At 41.6% G+C, this 10,998-nt stretch overlaps 1 protein-coding gene across 1 annotated transcript; it reads left to right on the plus strand.

The window, feature by feature from the left end:
• Positions 1 to 353: 353 nt before the first annotated feature.
• LOC147431477 (uncharacterized) lies at positions 354 to 6,217 on the plus strand. Its single transcript, XM_086493544.1, has 4 exons — positions 354 to 713; positions 1,960 to 1,969; positions 2,421 to 2,429; positions 6,123 to 6,217. The coding sequence occupies exons 1-4, from the start codon at positions 354 to 356 to the stop codon at positions 6,215 to 6,217; spliced, it is 474 nt and encodes a 157-aa protein (XP_086349670.1).
• The last annotated feature ends 4,781 nt before the right edge of the window (positions 6,218 to 10,998 follow it).

A 10,998-nucleotide genomic window follows, 5' to 3' on the forward strand; every position in this document is an offset into this window, starting at 1 on the left:
TAGTCTTTGTGGTGCTTATTAAAACCTTACAAATTGCAGAGGCTTAGGTACTTTGCAGAAATTGATACTTCTTAAAGTACCATTTACAGTGTCTAAGGTACTTTAGTACCTAATGAAAGGTCTAGGAAAGTACCATGTTAGGTAGAAAATTCAAGTTACAATGACTTTGACCTTTTTTTGACTACAGGTTTTGATGAGATTTACTTTTCATTGGATAGGTGGAGCTCTATAGGAGATTCCAAATGCAGTATTCACACATCAAGATCTCTCTCAGATGTTTTGAAGGATTGAAGCCTTGGTTTGTTCGCAAGTTGAAGGATAGGTACACTTGCTGCTGTATTGCTCACATATAGATGATATACATCAAGGAAGCATTCAACCAGATGAGACAAAACAAGCCAAGAGTGCACAGTGAAGGGTGTGGCTATAGTTGTGATATATGCTTCACAGAAGAGGTCCTAGGAAAGTGTGGAGCTGCTGCGTACACGCACAGTAGCATCAACAGCTTGACTGAGATGGTATTATGTCCAAAGCCAGATGAGTCTACGTTTCATAAACTGTCTTGCTTGAAGGGAGAATGTGATCAATGTGGATCAAAGCGGTTAGTGCTCTGTCCAAGAGAAAAATCTGAAAATGCATTCTATATTTCAGTAAAGGTGTTTGAAGACGTTGCGTCAGCCCATCAAGAAGGCAAGAAGCGCAAGGATCTACTGGTCAAGGAGATGGGATGCAAGGACTTTACATCCTTCCTTGAAAATCATCTAACCATCTACATCAAACACAATTTTATTGCCAGGTGGCAATCTCAACAATTCAAAGACTGCATTCAAAGGTTTCCTAGAGACGTGGTAGTCTTTGTTATAGACTTTGCTGAAAATTACTCTTTCAAGGAGCAAAATGAAATCCAATCAATGCATTGGTACTCTTCACAAGTCACCATCTTGGTGCTCATCACTTATGTTCCGGACGAGGCTGATAGGGTCTTAAAATATATACATTTTCACATATCTGATGACAAAGAGCATGACACATTGTTTGTACATCATTGTATGCAAGTTCATAGTGTGTGGCTATAGGAGCAAGGTTTCAACTTCTTGAAGCGGCACTGGGTCTCATCAGACGGATGTGCTGCTCAATTCAAGGCATCTAGACCATTTTTTTGTGTGTCAAGGTATGCTAGCTTCCTTTGACTCTTAAACAAGTGTGCGAGTTTTGTGTTCTTGCCTAGTCTTTGAGACGTGTGATTGATCTAGGTACTACTCTTTGACTGGCATTGAGATGCTATGGAGTTTCTTTGCATCAGGCCATGGCAAAGGAGAGCATGATGGGGCTGGTGCTATCGTCAAAAGGGCTCTGGCACATGAGCAATTGAAACCTGACACTTGGCATATGAAGTGTGCCAAGGATGTGGTCAATTTCTTGAAACATAAATTTCATGATGAAAACACCCAGTCAGAGGTGACTCGAATTTTTTGGGATGTCGAAGCGGCTGATGTTCCTAGGGAGAGGACATGGAATTGCAAGCGAGTGGAAGGGTCACTCTCATTGCATTGTGTGAATGGAAACTCTAGGAATGACAAGTGTGCACTGCGCTACAAAGGTCTCTCATGTTTTTGTTACCCTTGTATGTCACAATGCTGGAGGCAATGCCTTAACAACACACATGTCGAGAACTGGAAGTACATCAACATCGAACCCTTGGATGGCACTGATGGAGAAAGCGATCAATCAAGTGATGACGAAGGACTAGATTTGCCTATGTATGGTGGACATCACGATGCAATCAGTGACGCTCTACGTGTAGGTGACAACTTTGCCATGAATGTGAACAAAGATGGAGCAGACTTCTACCTCTTGAGGTGCTCAAAGGAGAAATACAAAACAGCACGAGCGTTAAGAGATTCTTGGGACAATTGCATTTTTCCAAATTCATATCTGGTTGAGGGATACTACTATGAGCTAGTTGATGGTACCGAGGATGTTTATTACATCCCTCCTGAACAGCCAAAAGTGTTGTTGGCATCGCACTTGGTTTGATCCATCAAAATACCCTTGGAACCCTTACATGGTCAGCCACATAAGTTCAGATTATCTACAGAAGTTTATGAAAATGTGTACAATAGCATGCCAATGGTCTTGTAGGTCTTTCTATATTGGAGCCTGATAAATAGTTGTTTTGCTGCAATTACTGTTCGTTGTATTTGAGTCCTCCAAAAACACATAATCACAAATGTAGCCTCCTGATTCTTACTTTTATCTTTTTGAAACATATCATTAAATTTGGTACTTTAAGTACTATAGTTCAGGTTTCAAGCACTTTATTTCATGTTCAGGTACTTATAGGGGGTATCTAGGTAGTCTTAAAGTACCAATCATAGGTTCTAAGTGCATGTTCTTCATTGTAGAAGTGTGCAGATTAGGTACTTTAAGTATCATGAATGCACCATATCTATAAATTTGGTACTCTAAGTACCATTGCTGGTAGTCTCCCAGCATTGTCACATGTATTTGTCTGAAGATAGTGTGCCATTTGGGTGGTTACACAATCCCTTTTTAAAATACCTGTTTGCACATTGGGTACACCAAGTAGGTTGGTACTTGTAGTGCTACTTTCTAGTGGTAGAATGCTAAAACAACATGATTGTAATGACAAGAGGTCTGCAATCTTGAAACATAGCATGGTAGTAGAAGCCTTCATTTGCATGTCTCACACGCCATCCACAACCACAACCAAGCACACACTACACACAAAATAAATTGAGTCGAAAACGACAATGGTGACGTAATGGAATAATTATAAATTCAATTTTTGTGCTGCCGACTAGTTACATGTTAGGCAGTCAGTACAAAGGCATTCTGAATGTTGCCAGAAAAAACATCCCTCATGGGAAGTAGGCATATACATGGATTTGTGTAGAGTGTTAGCTTACAAATAGGTAGCTGTAATGACAAGTCTGCATATACAAGGGGTTGCTACAAAACTTGGCTTCACAAAATTACATAAGTTCTTTACAAATACACCACTACATGACAATGTAGAGACACTAGCGCTTAAAGAGCATTGGCATCAATTGTGGCCCTTTCGAGTATTGTTCATAAGTGGTCATCTTTCCACCACGCCGAAGTGCAACTTTAACATAGTCGTCCTCCGATGTAGGCTTCACATTATTGAAGATGACAGCTTTGGCTGACCGATCTGTATCATCACGCCATTTCACAAGAGACTCCTTCATGTCCCTGGACAAGGAGTCACTACGCCGCTCCTCTAGGCTAGGTACAATGATGTAGGAACCGGGAGGATTATAATGACATTTATAGAAACTGTTGTCAATCAATAGCACATTTCTCGCATCGTATCGTCGAACCACCTTCAGAAAATTTTCCAAATTCTTGAAAAAAACTGGTTTTCCACCTGCCATGGAGAATGTGGCTACATCACATAGCTGTTGTCCTGATCATCCACTGAAGTAGTCACAAATCCCCTTAAAACCTGTAGAGACTATTATGTCCACTCTTTCCAGCATTGTTGAACTCTAGATGTAAATATTTGCCCAGCTCACATCCCAAGGTAAGAACTGTTTTGCATCCTTCGGAACGAAGAGGTACTTGAAAAATACAACAGTTCTCGCTCGGTGGGCATGCATAAATCATACATATAGCAAAAATTCTAAAAAAGGCTCAATCAACCTGTCCCTCGCCTCTTGGATGAGGTCGAATCCAGTAGTTTCCAGATCAGGAGGGTTAGATTTAAACCATGAAGCACAGAGAACACCATTAAGATCAAACACTAATGCTGGTCGTGTAGGGTTATCGAATGGCAACGATGTGATTGTGCTTGGAACATAGGGTGGTGGATCTCTGATGATTATTATTTCCTCGACAGGCAGTTTGAGAGTCCCCTTTTCTTTTGGTATCTTTGTAAAAGACATGGTTGCTAATTGAAAAGGAATAGACTAAGCACCTTTCAAACACTCTACAAACGTGACCGTTGCAATAAAGCAAAAAAAACAAATGGAGGCCAACATAAAATTCTCATTTGTATTCCAAAAGCAAGAATCAAAGATTCTTGACATTACAAGAGAGTGAAGACACTAAGTGACAAATGTCACTGTTTCTTGCAAACACGAGGCTTTGGGGGGTGGGAAATATTACTGGGATGTTGGAGGGGAGTACTTTTCATGGGGGACTTCTTCGGGGGAGGCACTGACTCTGGAACTTTCTTGCTCGTCGCTTTTCCATCTCCACCTAAAACCAAGACCCACTCGACTTACACGCAGTTGAGCATGAACATAAGTTACCGAAATGACACTATCAATGAGCTTGAACCTACAAACTTTCTCTAATTGTTAAGATTCTTTTCCTGAACAATTCATGCGTAAAGGAGGTCTCACCATCACTCTCATCCTCTGCTTTGTTAGATTCGTGTTGTGAACGGGTGATTTCTGCTGCTCGTGCCTTTTTGGAGATTCCTGTTGTGAATGGGTGATTTCTGCTGCTCGCGCCTTTTTGGACTATCCAGCTGCACCATAAAGAGGGGACAATAAAAATCATTCAATGCCTATAGGGATCCAAGTCCTGTGGCCAAAAAAACTTACCATCATCGTGTTTCTTTCGCTTCTTTGAGATCTTCACCATATCACTAAGGAAGACAGGGGAATCTAGATTTGCATCACTGTGAACCATTTTTTGCACGGCTTCCACTCCCTCTTGCGCTACAACATCCGTGAAAGTAACATCAACATTTTCCATTGGTTCACTTACCTTTTGTTTTGGTTCACCCTCGTCTGTTCAGAGGGCTCCACCTTAACAGCTGGGGTCTTGTCACCTACCACATGCGAGCCTTCCTCGCCAGCCAGAGTTTTTTCACCTGCCAAGGATGAGCCTTCCCTACCAGCTGGAGTTGACTGATCAACAGACTGCATGTCTGTGTCCACAGTGGGGGCATCGGGAGTTGCATCAACATTCTGTATTAGCACCTCAGATGGTAATGTTGCTGCATAAGGCATATGACTGGAACCTACCACTGCACCACAAAAGTGTGAAAAATAAGTTAAAAGAATTCTTAACAAACTCTAGTAATCAAGGCTGACATGGAGAATAAAAAACCAACCATTATGCACAAGCATTGACTTTGCCAATTCCGGAACACTCTGCTTACAGGAGGGGTTGGCACATATTTTCTCTGACGCAGCCCATCCAGCAAAACACAAAGCATGGTATGTATCACCACATGCTAGTGTATACACACACACACACGACGTCGTAACCCACAAAACCTAAACCACATGCAGCACAAGCTTCTGGAATAGTCACTTTGGCCTGCAATTGACTCCCATGCTCACCAGCTATGGGACATAGCAACATTGAATCACCTCTCTTCACTTTCACTAGCAAGCTCTCACAAAATTTGACTTGAGCAGCACATGTAGCTTCTGATTCTACCAGGTCAAGCAGTTCTTTCTGCACCACAAAGGGGAAGTAAATATTAGTCCATCTGTCCAAGATTAAATGAACTATCATGATTACTTATACATATAGTACCAAGGGATAGCAAGGGTATGTTGAAACCACCAATTGCAAGTATTGTCAAAAAAGGATACACTGTAGGGACTTATGACAGTACCAAGGATAGGCTCAGAGTACCAATCAAAAGAACTCACCATTGAAGGTACTTTGCAAAAAAGTAATAGGTACTTTCACAATGTACAAACACATGCATGGTGCTTTGCAAAAATGGCAAATATGTACTTTTACAATGTACAAACACATGCATGGTACTTTGGAAAAAAGGCATATGTACTTTCACAATGTACAAAAACATGCATGGTACTTTGGAAAAAGGCATATGTACTTTCACAATGTACAACCACATGCATGGTACTTTGGAAACAAGAAATATGTATTTTGAAAGATAAATGCATATGATTTATCAATAAAACTATGACAAGTACTTTAAAATCTACCAAGTCATACAACATTATGTACAAAGAACCTATGTGGAACTCATGGAACTTGCAAAAAAGGAATAGGTACTTTGACAGTGTACAAACACATGCATGGTGCTTTGCAAAAAGGCATATATGTACTTTCACAATGTACAGACACATAGATGGTACTTTGAGAAAAAGGCATATGTAATTTCACAATGTACAAACACATTCATGGTGCTTTGAAAAAGAGGCATATGTACTTTGGGCCCAAGAAATATGTACTTTGAAAGATAAATTCATATGATTTTTTCAATAAACCTATGACAGGTACTGTAAATTCTACCAAGTAGTACAACAATATGTACAAGTGCCTATGTGGTACTCATGGTTACACCTTCAATTTGAACTACCATACAAAAAGATTCCGTATTAATTAGCTCCAAAAAGTACCTTAAGTCATAGTCACATACATGGACTTTGTGATTTCCACCAGTATCCCTCAGCTTTGTGAAGCAGTGGTGGACAGTAAACTTCCATTGGTGCATACAAAAATTACCATGATCTATTCAATCATTGTGAAATGGTAGATTTTCAGAGCATGACCTATTTGCTACTGCACCTAAGCTCTACAAAGCACCAATAATGTCTCATTGGGTACTACAAAATGTACCATGGTGTATATTATCGCATTTACGCGGTGAAATTTGACAGTTCTACCTCGTTTCTACCATCCCTAAGCTTGAGTGAAACATCTATAAGGATCCATTGGTACTTATATAAAGTACCATGTCATATTTAACCCTTGTGAAATGGTGGAGTTTAAGTAGTTCTATCTGCTTACAGTGCCTTGTTAAGTACCAATAAGACTCCATTGGCACTTGTAGAAAGTACCATGTGAAAAACAATCCCAGCCAAGTGGTGAATATTGAGAGTTTATCTTGTCAACATGGTACTTACACTATCTTTTAAAATACCTATGGTGCTTAGAAATAATGTAAATCCTAAATACAAGGTTTACTTTTAATACACAATGTATCAGTCTTGACGCGTACCTCTATACGATCAACATCGGTTCTAATCTGGGAGTGGCTTGCATCAGCCCCAAGGGCGGTCAACGCACTTGAGAGAGCAATGATCTTTGCATCAATCACCAAAACTTTAGAATCAGAGTTACCACCTGCTCCCTTCATGCTGGCCTGTAGTGTTTGCAGCAGCTCACTCAATTGCCCTTGAAGCACGACTGCTACAGCTGATGATGTTCCCTCTATCTTCCACATGCTTTGGCTTTTCTCTTGTAGTTGGACTTAGGCTGCACCTATTGTGCTTTTCACACACTCTAGTTCTGTCTTTCTTGCAGCCAACATCTGCTCCACTTTTGCCAAAATCTGGAGGTTAACAAAGCTGCAATTCAGATTAGACCGAGGGCCCAAACTGTAAGAAATAGATCCTTTCCCTGTCATCCTCCCATGGTCAATGCGAGACTTCGGAGTGAACTGTGTGGTCTGAGTCACCTGCTCACTACCCTCATTGCAATCAGCCCAATTCTTGAGCTTTTTTTCCATCCCACCCGGGAGCTTCTTGCAATGGTCTAGGACCTACTCACCAAAAACAGCCCATGCAACCTTCTGCTGACCCTTTGGACTCTGCATGGTAGCTGGACATCTCTCATATACAAAAAGGGTTAAAAACTTGTGCGTTATTTCTTTGTTGGTTGGCATGGCCTGATACACTTTGTGAAACAATAACCTGCATTCCTCTACATATTCTGGCCGTACTTGATGCAAGAAGAGCCTGCCACCTTTCTCCCTTTTCTTTGTGAAGACTGACAACCAATCCTCATATGTCACATCCTCATCAGACAAATGCTGGTATAGCTTGCCTTCCAAGCTCAAACCATACTCCTCATGTAGGTCATGTTGTGTAAATCAAAATCTAGTCTGCTTGGGATATTGCACCTTCCGAGATGCTACCATTGGATTAGAAAAACAGTAAACGTGCATGTAAAACAACCAGGCAAAAATTTTACCACAAAGTACTATCATGGCAGGGTGAGCCATTTATGAGAAGGAAACGGGTGATTACCATTGCTCTTATCAGAGACAAGAAAGGTGTGAAGACATACTCTTGGGCTTGCTGCTGCTAGAATGCAAGCTAGTGGATGACACCTCAGCGGGGGCAATTTGTTTGGTAAGGTGCACTTTTGTGGGGGCGTCTTCATTTCTGGTGTACCCATTAAAAAACATCAAATCTTCAAAAATGTATGCAACACCATGAGAGAGAGAGAGAGAGAGAGAGAGAGAGAGAGAGAGAGAGAGAGAGAGAGAGAGAGAGAGAGAGAGAGAGAGAGAGAGAGAGAGAGAGAGAGAGAGAGAGAGAGCATAATTTGCAAAGACATGATGCAGCATTGTTGCAGCTGTGCAAAGACATGACGTAGTTCCTGCAACGAGCCGACTACGGTAATTACTTACAGATGTTGCTAGCTAAAAGTCTAGGAGTGGTCAAGTGCGTCGCTATCACTCCATACGTGTTGAGCGACAAAGGGAAGGCGGAGCCTATGAAGGGTGATGACGTCCTATGGATGTGCCGACTTATTAACACCGGCATGGTAAGGGTGTAAGTAACTGCTCTACACTTTGTGCATTGTGGACAACGGACCAACCGTCTTTCCATTTAGGTTTGTGCAACACATGCATGTAAATAGATATGTAGATAGGAAAATCTTCTACCAACAGAAGATTGTATATTTGTTTGGTGCTGCGGTGCTGGGAGATATCCTTAGCTCCCCAAACCCTATTATCCTCTCCATGTTGGATTACCACCACTCTTTCAATGTTTCCATTTTTATCTTGTTTTGACCTATCCACCCAACCCTGTAAGAAAGCCACTATAAGCCGCTGAGTCATTTATGTTATATATATATATATATAAAAGGTTTGTAATTTCCTACTCATTGAGTTACTACCATGGCAAGTGTCTCTTTTCCCACATTTAGTGGAAAAGAGAGAGAAGACATCACCACTGATTTTTTGAATGACTTTGACATTGCTTGTGTGGTTTCCAACAAGGATGACGACGCCTCATGGCTACGAATCTTTCCTCTACTGATGAAAGTAGTGGCCAAGTCTTGGTATAATGCTTTGCCCCAAGCTACCAAGAATGCATGGGACATACTACAAGCTACCTTTGTGTCTACTAGAATATGCCACTTACGAATCCAAGTTTGTAGATTTGTGGGAGTGATGGGTTGCCTCGCTGGAGAAAGGTGAAGGAGCACCTACTTTCCTAAAGAAGGACTGTTTCATTGTTGGCCTATGGTCGCCGCTTAAAGAGAAGGTGAAGGGGAGATTTCCTGCAACGTATGAGTTGGCAGTGGAAGTAGCCCGCCTTAAAGACAAGAAGTTGCGCATGCAAGCAAGAGTCAATGAGTCAGAGGAATCCAGCTCAGTTCGACTAACCCCAGTGATGATTGCAAGAGCCGCTTAGAGTACTCAACCACAAGAGGCATCAAAAGAGCAACATTAGGGAAAATTTGGACTCACAAAAGGGCCTTATAAGGAGTTTGACTTCCTCTCTCATGTCCAAAACGAGCGTGCGGTAAATTTTTTGCAAATCAACTCTAAACTTGGCGGAGATTTGACAGTTAGAATGTACTCTTCAAGCTCTTTCAATTGATATATAGCACGCCATGAGATTCCTCATATTTTGAAAGATTTTATTTTTGATTCTCTTGTGATGTGATAACTCCGTCCAAGAGAATAAAAACTAGAATCTTTTAAAATATGAGGAATCTCATGGCGTGCTATATATCAATAGAAAGAGCTTGAAGAGTAGATTCTAACTGTCAAATCTCCACCAAGTTTAGAGTTGTTTTGCAAAAATTTTATCACACGCCCGTTTTGGACCTAAGAGAGGAAGTCAAAGTCCTTATAAGGCCCCTTTGTGAGTCCAAATTTTCCCTAATGCAAGACCTGTTGAGACACATCACTACTCAACTTGAAGTCTATCCGTGCATTTAGTGCAACAAGGGCATGCAAAAAACCACAATCAAGAGCAAGGGAGAGGACAACAAAGGCAAAACCAAGAATACCACTGCTACAATTGTGGGGAGGACGTCCATGGCATGTATTGCTGCCCACGTCCAAGAAGTCAAAACTTCAATAGAGGAGGGAGACAGAATCAGATCTCTCCATCAAGGGCAATATTACCACCGCCCAGGCAACCAGGACCAATTCCACCGGTCCAAATCCTTCGACCACCAGTACAACAACCACCACCATCGCAACCTCTCATTCCACCGCTACCTCCACGACCTGGCTGGAAACCAAGTAGTGAGTGTCATTAGCCTGGAAGGTAAAGGGAAGGCAAAGGTAGAAGAACCAATCAAAGAGAAGAACAAAGGAAAAGGAAAGTTAGAGGAGGTGGATACTATGGGGGTGAAGCGGGCCAGGCATGAAGAAGCCTCTCAAATGGAGGAGAAGATGAAATGAAAAGGCGAGTCTAGCAAGTAGGCATCTAAACCTCGGTGGAAGATTGACATTATGGATTTTTCAGTAGGTGAGTATTGTAAACCATATGACCTAGTTTAGAATGTATTGATGTAGGGTCCAAAGATAACCTAGCCCCAATTACTCCATCTTGCACCAAGGATGAGGAGACAATGGACGAAGATGGTAAGTACCAGAAAATCAAGACCAAGGATAGCTGGGGCTATCTTTGGGAGGAATCTTGACAAAATACTACCTATCATGGATGCCCACATCAATGGGGAACGTATCTCAAACGTCTACATAGATGGTGGGGCACAGATATGTGTCATGAGTGAGAAAGTGATGCACCATCTAGGCCTATAGGTAAGTAGGCCGGCACCTTGTCGAGCTAAAATGGAAAATAACATCAAAGTGAAGTGCGTAGGCATTATGAATGCAATCAAAGTGAAGGCATTTAAAACAGAAGTGGAGGGTAGACATTTTTTTCATGTTGCACAAAGGTGAGGGCTACCCTATCATTCTTGGAAGACCATGGCTCACGGTTATGGAGGCTAAGCAAGACTGGAGTACCGGAATGATCC

Source organism: Adiantum capillus-veneris, chromosome 21 (assembly GCF_014529385.1).
Source record: "Adiantum capillus-veneris isolate H3 chromosome 21, ASM1452938v2, whole genome shotgun sequence".
Classification (NCBI taxonomy): Eukaryota; Viridiplantae; Streptophyta; class Polypodiopsida; order Polypodiales; family Pteridaceae; genus Adiantum; species Adiantum capillus-veneris.

Excerpts from the sequence above, each read along its gene's own strand:
- LOC147431477 (XM_086493544.1), top strand. The coding sequence starts at position 354 with ATGATATACATCAAGGAAGCATTCAACCAGATGAGACAAAACAAGCCA.